Below are 16,480 nucleotides of genomic sequence, written 5' to 3'. Positions count from 1 at the left end.
TCGCCCTCTTGGGAAGATTGGCTCTCTCGGCCTCCGTTACTCTCCCCTGGTGTTCTCTTGCCCGTAGTAGCCATGGCGGCCATGAGTCTTTTGCATCGGGCTTCGGTTTCTGCAGTGGCCGCTCTGTCCGGCCGCCGTCTTGGCACCCGACTTGGATTCGGAGGCTTCCTCACCCGTGACTTTCCGAAGACTGTCGGTGAGTACTAGCTCTGGGAGAAAGCGAGATTAGGGAACGCGGGAGGAGAGATGGAGGGCTCTTCCCGGGTGACCTTGGTGGAATCCGAAGGGAGCCGGGAATGAATTGAGGACTTGGGGTTTGTGAGAAGGAGCATGAGGAAACTGAGGGCTTTCCTGAAGTAATCAGGTCGATCGTATTTAAGTAATTAGAATTTTTGAGACGCTTTGTCATTCACCTATCCTGTTGCTAATTTGTGGATGAAGCTGAGATTAGAAAGAGGTTAGAAAGCAAAGAACTAAGATCTCTATTTCTCAGGCACACGATTCTTTGTATTTTGCACCTGCGCTAGATTTTACTCTCACAAGGTGGGAAGTCATGTTGCTGAGGATCCTGCCGATGCTAATTCTAATATATGGTCAGGTGGAGAGCTCGGGGCTAATTCCTTCTCTAGGCACAGTGATCCGTCTTTATGATACTTTAAGGTGTCCACGAAAATGTTTTCATTTACATTTCTTTTAAAATCAGAAGGTAAAGGACTGTAATGTTAATGCGTATGTGATGGTAAATCTAGCCTGAATTGTATTCGTTTTATATCAATGCAGTCACAAAATAATTATTCTTAATGTTTGGTTAGAGAGAAAGGGACCTATATGAAGATCGTAGGTCTTTTCCTAGGTCCTAGGAAAGTCAGGGCAGTCGTGGAAGGGTTATTTGGAGCCTCTTGGAGACTGTGGATTGAACTCAAGGGGAATGAATAATCATAATATTAATAGCAAAGCATCAAATGCTTTGCATTCATTCTGTTTGATTCCCTCTTGGTTTCTGCAAAGTGAATACAATGTTATCCCCATTTTACAGATGAGGAAACTGTAACTCAATTATTACAAAGATAATTCACTACTGTATTAAACTGAATAATAATAATGACAGCTAACACTTATTGAGCATGTATTATGTGCTGGACATCATATAGATATTAATGATATTCATTTAATCCTCTTGATCGAAAATGTGCTGTGAGCTATTTGTCCTATACAATAGATGTAGATACAGAAGAAGTGAAATTTAAAGGCAGAAAGGTTCCTCTCCAACTTAAAAATATCTTTTTCTGTTTACTGCTCTTCTCCCAATTTAATTTGAGTTATGCCATTTCACATGAAGAGGCATTATACATAGGGACTTAATGGAAAAATGATGGAAAGGACCAATGGTATTCAACGAATTTCCAGCAGGAATTTGAACCTGCTACAAAGCCACATGTGCTCACATTCCTTGATAAAAGACCTTTGTAAGTCTTTTCTGATTACACATATCGTCTTCACATACCCCCTGCTGCCCCATAGTGTTTGATCATGCCTATCTGGAGATTCAGTTCAGTTCAGTCGCTCAGTCGTCTCTGACTCTTTGCAACCCCATGAATCGCAACACACCAGGCCTCCCTGTCCATCACCAACTCCCGGAGTTCACTCAAACTCACGTCCATCGAGTCAGTGATGCCATCCAGCCATCTCATTCTCTGTCGTCCCCTTCTCCTCCTGCCCCCAGTCCCTCCCAGCATCAGAGTCTTTTCCAGTGAGTCAACTGTTCGCATGAGGTGGCCAAAGTATTGGAGTTTCAGCTTCAGCATCAGTCCTTCTGAAGAACACCCAGGACTGATCTCCTTTAGAATGGACTGGTTGGATCTCCTTGCAGTCCATGGACTCTCAAGAGTCTTCTCCAACACCACAGTTCAAAAGCATCAATTCTTCGGCACTCAGCTTTCTTCACAGTCCAACTTTCATATCCGTACATGACCACTGGAAAAACCATAGCCTTGACTAGACAGACCTTTGTTGGCAAAGTAATGTCTCTGCTTTTCAATATGCTATCTAGGTTGCTCATAACTTTCCTTCCAAGGAGTAAGCATCTTTTAATTTCATGGCTGCAATCACCATCTGCAGTGATTTTGGAGCCCCCAAAATAAAGTCTGACACTGTTTCCACTGTTTCCCCATCTATTTCCTTAAACGGAGGTAAAATTTCACTCCTAGATTCTGTTTATACACTACTCCCCGTTCTTGAAGTTCTGGAAGGATCCTTGCAGGTACTCTACACCCTTTCCACTGAGAGCAGCAAAGGATATAATAGCTGTAGCGAGTGTTACTGTGTTTTAGCTGTGTACCTGCTTTCAAAAGTATTTTGCGTGTGAAGCCTAATCTGTCACTGTGGAGTAAAAGTTAATAATCTGCTTTTTATAGTTTATGCCTGCCTCTGGGCTTCCAAGGTGGCACAGTAGTAAATAATCTGCCTGCCAGTACAGGAGATGCAAGAGATGTGGGTTTGATCCCTGGGTCAGGAAGATCCCCTGGAGAAGGAAATAGCAACCCACTTCAGTGTTCCTGCCTGGGAAATCCCATGAACAGAGAAGCCTGGCCGGCTGCAGTCCATGGGGTCACAAAGAGTTAATACGACTAAGCAATTGAGTGCATGCAGGCACACCTGCACACATTCTCTGCCTCTCTGAGAACGTAAGATCCAGCAGAGTAGACAGCCTTTGCTGCTTTTGTTTCCTCTGGAGCTGGACTGCCTAGGTTTCAATTCTGGCTCCAGAATTCAATAATTCTGTGAATTTGGGTCATCACATCTGGGAAGTTAAGTAAAAGGTACTTAATTACTCAGAACCTACAGTTCTTCATCTTCAAAAATAGAGGATTTTTTTTTAAGAGGATTTTTACTACAAATGTGCTTATATTCTGTTGACTTGACAGGGAAATAAAACCAGTCTCATTCTCACTGACAAGTATTTATAACCCTGAGATGTGCTTCCGCATAATTTTGCATCTTTCTAGAAATGTTATTTTGAAGTAAACATCTCTTACCATAAGAACTGTTTTAAAAAAAAGAGTGATAATTTTAACTTACCTCAAAGGTAGTGGTAAAGAGTGAGTGGGGAGGGTCTGCAGCCCGGAGCATTACCTTCTTCAAGGCCCCGTGGCCGCAACTTTCTTAAACATTTAGTGCTGCCATGTTATCATCACCCTCAGCACAGATTAAATATTCTATTTAACTAAATTATTAAATTTCTAGAAATGAGCTTAAGTCCTCTCCTCAGCTGCAGAGAGCTTTTTGTGTTGAAGGCTGATGTCGGTATATTATGACTTGAAAACCTGAGAAGAGTATTAAAATGATTTTATAAACAAAGCAGTGTGGACTTAGTTCAGACATGGATGATGGGGCATGTTAATAGGTTCTAGGGACAGTTTTAAGAGGTGTAATTGTCAGAAAGATAAAGGATGTGTTTTCTGATACATCTGAAAATGGGGCTCTTGGAATTGGTAGGTGTTGAGAGAGAAGGCTGCAAAAAGGGAAGTTAGGACCACATTAGGGCAGCTGGTAAATATAAAAGGGCTTCCCAGATGGTGCTAGTGTTAAAAATAAAAAACCCGCCTGCTGATACAGGAGATGTAAGAGACGCTGGTTCGATCACTGGTTAGGAAGATCCCTGAAGGAGGTTGGAAGATCCCTGAAGGAGGGCACAGCAACCCACTCCAGTATTCTTGCCTGGAGAATCCCATGGACAGAGGAGCCTGGCAGGCTACAGTCCATGGGGTTGCAAAGATTCAGATATGAATGACTGAAGCGACTTAGCACATACACGCTGAATACAAAGCCAGAATATCTTAACAAGTTGGTAGGCAGCCAAGAATATTTAGCAGAAGAGCAGCATCAGTAGTATGTTTTAGGAAGATGCCTCTAAATATTTGGTGGACTTATCAAGCGTGTTGATTACTTAAGCCAGTGAGGTGAAATGGGCATGGAGAGAAATGGAAAGTTTGAATTTTAGAGTCAAGAGGCCTTGACAACTGATGGATGAGGTGTAGGAAGACAAATGAGATTTTTAGTCTGGGTAATTGAGTTGGTGGTACAATTAATTGGGAATAGTCAGAGAATGAGGGAAAGAAAATTAGTTTTGGGGGTTGTCTTAGAGACACACACAAAAATCTTACATTGAACTATTTGATCCTCACAAGTATCACAGTTGTCCACAACATAACTTTCCTGAAGTTATTTACATTAAAAAAAAATGGTTATTGAAACCTTACTTCCACATAATTAATGAATTAATTAATTAATTGAGAAATTCCAGGCTTTAGGGAGTGGTAGGAAATGCCTGTTTTTGTGGCAGAAGGATCTGAGTTCCAGAAATCCTGCCAGCCAGCTGGTTGTAAGCAGTGTTCACGCTAATGATTTTAGACTGTAAGCAGATGGTCCTACTGTTAATACAACAACAAATCATGAAAAGAGTTTAGTACTATAAGGTATCTTTTAGAACAGTTAATAGTATAACAGTTATCTGGTACATTTAATGACATGAATATTTGTTGTTCAACAGTAGAGTAATTATATGTGATGAAAGCAAGAAGTTTACATTACTGTTTAATATTGCTAGAATGCAGCCAGTCCAAGCTTTCCTCCATAATTTTTTTTTCTGTTATAGTTTCTGTATTTGTTAATACTTGTATTCATAAACAGTTGTCCCTAAAACCCCACACAGAGTTTAATCCTTGTATGTATGTTTGTGTGTATATGTTTCTGTCTGAAAGGGAAAGTTGAGACTGTACTGTCTCTTCTGAATTTACTTTCAGGGCCCAAAAAAAGGATTCCCTCCCAACTTTTTATCTACTTAAGAAACGTAAATTCAATGATAGGGAGCTCCTGCCACTTGCAGACACTAAAGAGCACTGGAGATACAGTACTGAATAATTCAGTTTAGCGCTCATTGTTCTAAAGGAAATAACCAAATGACATTAAGGAGAATAAGTAGGCGACCAGCTTTGGATAGGGTAGTCAGAGAAGACTTCTTTGAAGAGGTGACATTTGATCTTATCTCTGAAGGATGGGATGAGGAGGTGGCCATTCAAAGAGCCTAAGGAAAAGCTTTCAGGCAAAGGAGAAAGTAAGGGCAAAAACGTGAAGGCAGGAAGGAGTTCTTAATGATGGAAGGAAATCATTCAGATTGACCAGTAGGAAAGATATGTCTTTTTATTTTATTCTAAGAGGAGCCATCTGTCAGATTCTTTGAGAGAAAAGATCTTAGAAATCTTCTAGGCCAACCCCCTGTAGTATGCATTGTTATATTCCATTATTGACACTCAAATAACTTCAGAGTGGGGGTTGGAGAGGCAGTTCAGTTTTATTTTCAACTGCTAAAATTGTCAGAAACTTCTTTCTTGTATTAAGCTAAAAATACTCTTTCACACATTGATCCTAGTTCTTCCTTTCAGTTCAGCACAGCCCTTGTCAGTTGACAACCCTCAGCTATTTAAAGACACTTGTCTGGTCTCCACCCTGACTTCTTTTTTGTAGACCAGTAAGCTTCCATGTTTTCAGCAGGTCAGTTTCCAGCGTGTTTGCCATCCTAGTTGCCTAACTTGGGGCATGCTCCAGACTGTCCCTCTAAAACAGTGTACTCGAGGATGGACATGCTTCAGCAGGTCTAGTTAAGAGGTGGGTTGAGGGTTCCTTCTGTTTTGACCCTGTATTTCTGGTACATCAGATTAAGATTGGATTACCTTTGAGGTTTTTTGATAACCACATGACACCAGTGACTTTTCTTTTCCTTTCTTTCTTTTTGCTCGCACCACAGGGCTTGCCAGATCTCAGTTCCTGGACCAGGGACTGAACCTGGGCCACAGCAGTGAAAGCCCAGAATCCTCACCACTGGGCCATCAGAGAACTTCCACCAATGACTTTTCTTAAGTTTGTGAGCAACTAAATTTCTGGATGGTTCAGGCAGGACTTCCCACTTACTATACTTAATCCTTTTAGATTCAGCCTTTTGTAAATGCAGTAGGAGGGATTTGGGGAGGATCCTATTTCGTCATTGGTGTGGTAGCCACTCTTACAGCAGTAGCTCTGTAATGTCAGGAATACCATCTCCACCTCATCTAGGCCATTCATAGAAATCATGAGAGAACCCTTTGGCAGGTTACTGCATGATAATCTGTAGCTTTTGGGTATGATCAGCCAGTTACCCGTTACCAGTTTTATCTAACTTGCTACTTCTCTCGGTTTATAATGTACCTTCCTTGTACTCCCCTAAGACCCCACCAACCTGTCTAAAGAGGAACTTTAATTGGGGCCTGTTCTTTTCTGATACTATATTCCTTTCTTTCCTTTGTTGTCCTTATAGATTTGTAATTTTGTTATCTACTTTTTCTCTCCCAGCAGGATCTATATACCTTTTATGCTATATACCTAGCAAAGACCTGTACATAGTGGGCACTTAAATATTTATTGAATTAGTGAGTGGTTTGTACTATTATCCAGCCCATTTTTTTAATCTCCTCCACAAAAATTTCTGTTGTATCTTTCGAATGATTTATCGAACTACATACTTACCTTGTCAAATTCTCTTGTTATTTTAGAGGCCTTAGTAGTGTGATTTATACTTAGTAAATTCACGCTAGCTTCTAATTCTCTTGTGAATTAACCTTCTAAGTTCATTGCAAGCTGCTGCAGGTAATAGCAAATTTTAAAAGACAGTTCTTGTTTTCAAGGTACTTAGATTTCACTGGGGCAATCAAAGCAGGTTTGCACACCAGTAGAGTATACAGCAGTTCAAAGGTAGGAGAGCTCTCGTCTTAGCTGGGAAGCATTTGGTTTTTTGGAGGATAAGATGTCATCTGGGTCTAAACAGTAGATTTCAGGAGGAGGGGAGGTCGTCCCTGACATTTAAGTTTGAGCAGTGGGTACAATCTTTCCGACATCTATTATGACTGAAATTCCTTTAATAATTCAAATTCCTGCTGGATTGAATAATTATCTTTCCATTTATTTTGCATCAAGTCCCTAATGTATATTGCCTCATCATATCAGACAATTTAAATTCTTTTGCAGCATTAGCAAATATTTATTGCAGAGATAAGTAAAGAGTTCTGTGATCCACCAAGAGTCTCTGATCTTCCTACCTGCTACTGGAACAAATTCTAATAATCATTTAGATATTTTTTCAATAAATGTCTTGAATATTGATGAATAAAAATGACAATGTTGAATAAAAATGAGGAGAGTTAAAGTTTAGAACAGTACATCTTAAACACACACATATATATTTTGGCAGAGAAGGGACGCTTTATGATGATTCATATTAAACATTTATGCATGTACATTTTCTTATAATCTGATTTTTATCTCCAAATATAACAATATATTCCATATAAGCCTTGTATATAACAGGACAACTTAATATTTTTAGCTCCTGTGCGACACAGTGGAGACCATGGGAAAAGACTGTTTATTATCAAGCCTTCCGGATTCTATGACAAACGTTTTTTGAAATTACTGGTGAGTTAAAACTTTTGTTGAACTAAACTCTACGTATAAACAGGAATTTTTTTTTTCCTATTTAGTAAACATCTTTCTTTTACAAAAGATTCTGTTTTGTAAATGCATATTCCTTTTCTCAAAAAATATCAAGGTTTTGTAGTAAGGTCTGGTTTGTTATTGAATTTATTTTTAAATTAGTGAGACTCCTTTTTTCAAGAAAAATTCAGACATATTGGAGGTATAAATTGAGCTATTTCTTTCTTCTCAAGATTATGGGGTTTTGAAATAATCAGCTGTGTTCTCTACCCCCCTCCCAGTCTATAAATTTTAAAACTGAAAGTGGATTCATTTGGTAATAATTATTTGTGTTACTAAAATATTCTTTAAATTAGCAAAGAACTCATTGAAGGACTTCTTTAAATATATAACTCCATTATTTTGAGATGATTTTTTAATTCTTTGTTGTTTAGGAACATTGATCTCAGAGAGTGAAGCAGGGTATTAACCATATATTTGTATCTCAATAGTCTATAAGGAAAAGTAAAGACTTAGAAGGTGGAAGATTGTCCGGACTCTGCCACTGTTCCTAAAGCTATGACCCACTGGCTGCCCCTTAGACCTTCCCCTGCCTCCTATTGTACGTAATGCCCTTCTTATTGCCGGTGGTTGACCTCCCCCTTTTTTTGTGATGACCAACTCAAACTCTAGAAATCATCTTCATCTTCTTATATTTTTATTCTTAATATAAAAATTTCTGGGACTTCCCTGGTGGTCCAGTGGTTAAGAATCCATCTTGCAATGTAGGGAATGAGCATTCCATCCCTAGTCAGGGAACTAAGATCTCTCATGTGAAGCAGAGTAGCTAAACCTGCAAGCCACAACTAGAGAGTCCATGCACTGCAACAAGGTCCTGTATGACTCAAGAAGATCCAGTATGCCACTGCTAAGACTGGACAGACACAGCTAAATAAATAAATGTCCCTTAATACATTGCTTTAACTAGAAACTGAAAAATCACTTAAATATATATTGCATTATACTTGTGAAATCTGACTTTTTTCTTTAATTTTTGATGCTAAATGTAGGCATCTAAAAACTAGAGCAAAAGGAAATTATAGAAATATATCGCTTTATATCACATCTCCAATTTGGCAAGTTTATTTTATAAGAAATATAAGGAAATCATGTAATGAGGGTAGTTTGAGTGTGAGGAAAGATAGGAAACGGTTATGTGAAAACTTTTTTTTTCTTTTTTAATCTTAACAGAGATTCTACATTTTATTGACTGGGATTCCAGTAGCAATTGGCATAACTTTGATAAATGTATTCATTGGTGAGTATCTTCCCCACCAACTAGACTAGTAAGTTTTTAAGACCTGTGTACATTAATATAAAAAAGAAATTATGGATATTAGAAGGGAAAGTTCTTTAAATAAAAACTTAAGCATGAGAATTCATTTCAACCAAATCTTAATCTGCAGTAATGTACGGTGGTTCTTTTTCTAACTGTTTTCCCCAAAAAACCTTTAAGGTCACTGACTTTATAGACCACATTAAAGACCTGACTTCTTCCTCCTTCTCAAACCAGCTTTGATAAGTCTGAATGAGGAAAACAGAAATACAGGTGGAAAACAAGCTGAGGGATAGAACAAATTTTTTTATCCATCCTGGAATATAGAAAGTTATAATCTTCTTAAAAGATGGATTTGTGAATGACAGTAAATACTAGGTTTTCCTGGGAAATTCTGCTCGAAGTACTTCTAAAACTTCAATCCTTGAATATTTTGCTTAGGAGGTTTAGGGAAACTCAGAGGAATAATTTGTTTTTTATTATATCTTGTTACACTAAATAAAAACAAAATGAGAACTCTTGTATAATACCTATATGCAAAGCCTTACACATAGAAGACATCTAAAAAAATATATAGTGAATGATTTTCCACCAGATTGAAGTGAATTTAAAATATTAGACATCTTCATTGCTGCAAACCAAAAGGTTCTTTAAAACCACAAGAGATAGGTTTCTTATTTAAATGGTGAAAAATTAACATAAACTCCTGTTACTAAAGTTGAACATCAGTGTTTTCTCTTACTAGGTGAAGCTGAGTTAGCAGAAATTCCAGAAGGCTACGTCCCAGAACACTGGGAATATTTCAAGGTTGGTATAGGTCACTAAAAGTTATTTGCAGGGTTAGGTGCCTTGTCAGTGTACTGGTTAATAGCTTAATTTAGCAATTGTGATACAGTTTTAAATTCAGTTTTTTATATCAAATAAATGATGCATTTTGTATTCACTTTTTGTAAGCAATTTCTTTGGGTAATTATCTGCATTGTTATATTACCTTAAGCTTCATGATTTTTTAAAGACCGACTCTGTACTATGTTATTAACCTAGCATAGTAACAAAATTTATCCTATGTTCTACACCATAGGAAAAATTGTCCTGATACTAATGCTGGCTATGATTTGTTGAATACTCACTGTGTAGCAGGCATTTTGATAGTGTTTTACAAATATTATCTCATTCCATGTAAATAGTACTATTATTTTTCCCACTTTAAAGCTAAGGAAGCTGAATCTTAAAAGGAAGTAGGTGACCTGTTTCAGGGATAGGGTCAGTATTGGAACCTAGAGGGTCTTGACTCCAGCACCTGCACTATGAATTAATCATTTTACCATACTGCCATTGCTACTAAAGTCCCAGATTAATTCTGTTACTTGTCTTTATAAGTGTTGTAGTAAGATGGCCTTGATTACAGTGTGTGTTTCCATGTTTTGTTATCTGAATGAATTACATTTTAGAAAAGAAATATTTCATTATTAAATCTTAAGGTAAAGCCATACAATTAGCTTATCTTTGCTCACTGGTAAAAACAGCTCCATTTTGGGATCACCAAACCCCAGCTTTCACGCTGAAATCTGCCGCTTAAGATACTCAGAGCATAGTGTAATAAGAACGAGCACAAGTTTTGGAGTCAGACTGGCCTGAGTCCAGACACTGCAACCTAGTAACTGTACAGTCTTATAGAATTTGCTCACCTGTAAATGAAGACAAAAACAGTATCTACAGAACAGATTACATAAAAGTATTACTGATTAACCTGAGATGGTCCTTTTAGGAAAACAGTACACTGGAAAAGTGATGTACTTTTTAGACACTAATCTTAAAACAAATTTTCACTTGTAGCATCCTATATCAAGATGGATTGCCCGAACTTTCTTTGATGGTCCTGAAAAGAATTATGAAAGAACAATGGCTATCCTTCAAATTGAAGCTGAAAAGGCTGAATTACGGTAAAAGAAGGGTGGGGGGTGGAGTGCAGGGAAGAAAATCCTTTCCTACAGTTGCAAACCACAGGAAGAAATTTAATAAAACAATTTCTTCAACACTGTAAGATGCTCTGTGTAAAAGGGTGAAGATGGCGAGAGGATCTTCGCCATCTTTAAAGATGATGCATTGGAGACTAGGAGACTATTCGGGATAATATCTGTCACATTATTACAAGGAATTCAGGAAATGTCCTGACTCTTTAAGTGCAAAGCAGGCCTCTCCTTCCCCTTCTCCCTGCGATTCCCTTTTCTTCTGCACCCAATCTGATCCTTTAAGGTGACCACTATTTAATAATGATTTCTTGTATACATTCCTAGGAAAAAGTTTTTACATTAAAAATATATATTGTATATATCATTTACAAAATGTATTAACACAAATGGAATCCTGTTACCAACACTGTTCTGTGCGTTTTTTCATTTCATGTAAATACATAGTCATCCCTTGATATCTGTGAGAGATTGGTTCCAGTACCTCCAGCAGATATCAAAAATCTGAGGATGCTCCAGTCTCTGTATAAAATGGTGTAGAACAGTCAGCCCTCCGAGGATAGGGAGGGCCTACTGTATCTTGATGATCTCCTGTAATAACATATACTCCATTCTTTCTAATAGTTGCACTGCATGGATGTGCCTTAATTTTTTTAACCAGTAGGGGACCTCTTGTTGGTTTTTAGGCTCTTTTCAAGTTTTTTGATATTGTACATTGTGCTGTGCTGAATATCCTTACGTATGTATTTTGCTTATTTATTCAGTATATCTGGAATATAAATTCCTAGCAGTGGCTCTGTTAACCACATGTTATGCTTTACATTTTTAAAAAATGTATTTGTTTATTTTTGGCTGTGCTGGGTCTTCTTTGCTGTACAGGCTTTTCTCTGGTTGGTGACAAGCAGGGCCACTCCCCAGTTGTGGTGCATGGGCTTCTCATTGTGGTAGCCTCTCTTGTAAAGCATGGGCTCTAGGGGGCGCGGGCTTCAGTGGTTGGGGCCTGCGGGCTCCAGAGCAGTGGTCCAGAAGTTGTGGCACACAGGCCTCGTTGCTCCAAGGCATGTGGGATCTTCCCAGACCAGGGATCGAACCTGTATCTCCTGCATTGGCAGGCAGATTCTCTACCACTGAGCCACCGGGGAAGCCCATGCTTTACATTTCAGATAGCTCTTGTCAGATTCCTCTTTAAAAAGTTGTACCAGTTGTCTTTTCTGTCATCAATACATAGAAATTAATTCTGTTTCTCCATACCTTTCCCAGTAAAGGAATTTATCAAACCTAAATATTTTTGCTCATAAGATCATTGAAAATGTTATCTCATCATTTCAATTCTGTATTTTTTGGCAGAGTTGAGCATTTTTTCATCATCTATTGGTTATTTGTATTTCTTTTTTATAAATTGCCCATTTTTCTACTAACTTGTGCATTGATTAAAATAACCCCTTTTGTTTTTGTTGCAGATTTGTTTTCTCTGGCTTGTCATTTGTCTTCTGACAGTATAGAATTTTTTTGCAACATAGTGTTTTTATGTTTCAGATAAAAAAAGTGCAGTAATACCTAATATATTTTGAACACTTACTAGATACTGACACTCTAATTACTTTATATAAATTACTTGTTTAATTATTGTTAGGTTTGTCAGTCTTTTTCTTTAGCTTCCAGAATTTTATGTCATGTGTATGCCTTTGTGAGTAATAAAATAAGTAAATATACAAGTGCCAAATTATTTTTTTAATGTTTGCTCATATTTCCTTTGGCTACTTTTAAATATGATCTTATTTGAGATTTATTTTGCTATTTGGAGTGAGGTTTACATACAATCAGATGTACCCATTAAGTTCAGTGAGTTTTGACAAAAATAAACTGAAATCACCACAATCAGGTCATTTTGATCACCTAGTGAGTCCCTTTCCTGTCCCTTCAGTCAACCCCCTTCCTCAACTCTTGACCCCAGGCTACACTGATTTACTTCCCATTCGTTCTGTTTTAACTTTGTAGTTTACAAAAATTGCTATGGTATTGAAGAATATTTAAATGATTAAATGAACATATGATTAGCTTGTTTTCTGGATGTAAAATTACATGTATATGTAGTTACCATATAGAACTGTTACTAAGTATTTAAGAGTGTGTTCAGCATTATGCCTCATATTTGGTTAACTTTGGACATTTTTGAACTTCAGACATATACCTTTGGTAAAACACAAGATTCTAAAATTTCTTAGACATATGGAGATTGTGAATAATTTCAAAACAAAGTAAAAATAAAAGCAGGACTCTGACTTTTACCCCTAAAATAAAAATGCCAGTGTGAGCATGGAATGGGGAGTATCTACAGTTTTTTAAAAAATACATGTTTAGGTGTATAGCAAACTGAATCGTAAATGAAAGGCATAAAATAGGAAGGGACTGTCTTCCATAGGGAGATAACTGTTAGTTTCAACCCTCCACAATTTTTAATACTCTCTTCATGTGTATATATACACAGTCACAAATGCTTTTTTCTGTTTTTTAATGAAATGGGAAGATGGTACACATATTCATTTTATACCTTGCTTTTTTAACCTAACAGTATATCTGGCCCCTCCTTTCCATGTTACTATTTACGTAGATTTCCCTCATTCTTTTTAACAGGTGCGTAGGCTGTCCATTATATGGGTGAACCATAATTTGTTTAACCAGTCTCTGTGATGAATATTTTAATTACTTTCATTTTGAATAATTACATTCTAAAGAGTAAAAAAGAAAAAGATTGTATTTAATCGCCCCAAAAGAGAAATATATTTTCTTAATAAATATAAATATATTATCTTATACCACCGCAAAGATATATTATCTGTCATAGATTGGGTTGGTAAGCTGGTTAAGGTTAATAAAGTTAATAAATAACTATGATAAATTTCCAGTGATGTAAAAAGTTAGTATCTATGTAGTCTATAAAAATGGAAAGTAAAAGGCCTGATGGAAAAGGGATTATTCCAGGAATGTGTGGTAGTTTACACAAAGGCTTGGCTGTGAAAAAATGAACCTATCTTTCTAGACCAGAGATTATTCAGTTTGTAAAGAAGGCGGAGGACGGATAAGTAGATCTTAGAGTTGGAGAATGTTTTTCTTTATCCTGGTTTTCCTTTTCTTTACCAGTATTGATGGTCTGTCCAGTGTTGACCAGGCTCAGTGTGATGTTGGTGGCTAGTGAATGAGACACCGTCCCTGCTCTCGAAAGGTCTTCTGTCCTAATAGTGATGGGCAGCCAGTGTAGACGGCATGTGCGCTCCTCAGGAAGGCCTGTTCCTCTTTTAATTCCTAGCATTTGGCACAACAGATAGTCATAATAGTAGACATTCTGTAAATGACTCTCCTAACATTTAAAAGGCAAGAAGACAGGAAATGCATTACCGTTGTTCAAGTGAAAGTGATTTGCCCAGACAAAGAACAGGGACAGGAGGAGAGAATTCATTATCATTTCAAGTGATGCTTGAGGGATTAAAAATAATATTCATTGGCTAACTACATAAGCAAGATAATAAAAGCCAAAATAAGTCCCAAATTTTGCTTATAGGTGTGTATCAATGGATCTGTGGAGGGACATTATATTTTACACAAAAGCAAGACTCTCAAGTGGTTGTTCTTTACAGAGATAATTCATTACATTTATAATTGGAAATGCTGTAATCACAACATCACTATTCTATTTCTTACAGATTAAAGGAGCTGGAAGTACGAAGATTAATGAGAGCAAGAGGTGATGGCCCCTGGTTTCACTATCCAACCATCGATAAGGAACTTATTGATCATTCTCCAAAAGCAACCCCTGACAACTAATCTTTTGTTTCTCTAAGTACAAAGTATATTGTCTTTAGGTGAAAATAAATTACTAAATATATTCTGTATTTTTTCTGTGTGATAAATGAAAGATCATTTTCAATGCTCTGTTTCTCAATATTGGTTCAGATTAAGGCGGTTTTGTGTGCGATTTCATTTTTTTCCTCAGCTTTACTGAGGTGTGACTGATGAAGTTGTAAGATGTTTAAAGCGTATATCATGATGACTTGATATATATTGTGAAAGGCAGATTCAGGTTTCTGGTTTGGGGCTTTCAGTTTCCTCTTTTAAGAAGGTTTGAATATGATAAAAAAAATTCAGAGAAATCGGAATTTGTGAACTTATAAAGGTGTATTGTTTTACTTGTCTGATAAATGGAAGTTAGAGAAACCTGTGTTGAATATCAGGAAATATGCAATTTACATACATGTGAGTGTTGTAGATACCTAGATTACTCAAGGGCAACTCAGAATTTTAAGTTATACAAATGTTGAATCAACTATATAAAACATTAACACCTTAATAAACAATTTTTCAGTGAACACATCTCAAAGTTTAATGTTTTCATGGTTTTTAGCCATAAATTGTTCTTTTTAAATGTATACACATGTTCATTTCTTTTTAAGATGCAATATACAATATTCCTTAGGGTCCTTTTTTGTAAACACTGGAGGGGTTCCACAAGGTAAAATAATCACTGCAAAAATTGTGAAATGAGTAAAAGCTAAAATAATGCCTGTCATTTATTAAGCATTTACTGTCTGCTGAGCACTGTGCTGAATAACTGAATTTACTCACTTTATTTTCAAAATGACCTTAGGAGGTACTATTACTTTCTGCATTTTACAGATGAGAAATTGAAGCTCAGAGACTTTAGACACATACTTAATGCTTCAACTTCCAAAATGAACTTTTAGCTTCAAAAATTCATTTTCAGTGAATAGCTTTTGAATACCCTTGTGCCCTAAGGGCCGTTTACAATCCAGCCATCATCCTTTGGTGTGGTTGCATTTTCTTATTACCCCAGAAGAGGGCTGCCTCACCCAGCTACTTGCAGATTTTGATCTGAGGATTCCTGAAGCAATCGAATTACCACCTCATAGTTCTGCCAGAGTATTTGGGAGAAGGATGTCCTATCCCTGAGCCCCTGCTTGCAGGAACCATTCAGTTTTGTAGGAGAAGGGGAAGGAGCATGGAAGCAGATAAGTCTTGTCAGAGGACATTGTTCATGATGCTACACCTACGTACCTTTATGTTCAGTATTTTTAGACTTCACATGTTATTTTTCAACACTAATAACTTTTGTTTTCTCCTTTCTATTATTATATACAAAAACTTCTAGAAGATATAGAAAGTGTTACAAGAAATACTGATAATCCCACCATCCATAAAGAAATCTGAGAAATTTTCTTGCATCTTTTTTTTTTTTTAGCATAGCTGGGGTCATATACAGATATAATGGAGAGATTTTTTAAAAGCAGTTTGAAAGTGTTCTTGGAGGAAAGCGTTAATAAAACTTTTTTTTATTATCTCCAGTGGGTCACGAAGATACCCACTGGAGATAAAGTGGTCATCACAGTAGACATTTTCCTCCAAAGAGTTTACTCTTCAGCACCGGCAATAGGCATTAAATAGGAAATTACATGCATTGGGGAGAAAGGGCACTATAGCAACCTGTGGCATCCTGAGCTAGTCTTCGGAGACAAGGGATGGTTGGAAGCTCTTTCTATAGCATCTGGAACATAGTAGACAGGGACAAAGATCTACTTAGTGAATGATTCATAGCTTTAACATGAATCTTAAATTACGTTTTTTCTTTTCCTGTGTTTCTATAGGGCCCATTGTGGTGGTA

General features: G+C 37.1%; 1 protein-coding gene across 1 annotated transcript; it reads left to right on the top strand.

The window, feature by feature from the left end:
- The first annotated feature begins 66 nt into the window (after positions 1-66).
- On the top strand, positions 67-15,174 carry NDUFB5 (NADH:ubiquinone oxidoreductase subunit B5). The gene is given in 6 exon segments (NM_176656.4): positions 67-196; positions 7,415-7,503; positions 8,752-8,818; positions 9,582-9,643; positions 10,673-10,779; positions 14,508-15,174. Coding segments are annotated over 6 exon segments (570 nt in total). The 5' UTR covers positions 67-72; the 3' UTR covers positions 14,629-15,174.
- Positions 15,175-16,480: the final 1,306 nt, after the last annotated feature.

The sequence above is a fragment of the Bos taurus genome, chromosome 1 (genome assembly GCF_002263795.3).
Source record: "Bos taurus isolate L1 Dominette 01449 registration number 42190680 breed Hereford chromosome 1, ARS-UCD2.0, whole genome shotgun sequence".
NCBI classification, from domain to species: Eukaryota; Metazoa; Chordata; class Mammalia; order Artiodactyla; family Bovidae; genus Bos; species Bos taurus.
This window is presented reverse-complemented; position numbering and strand designations above follow the sequence as displayed.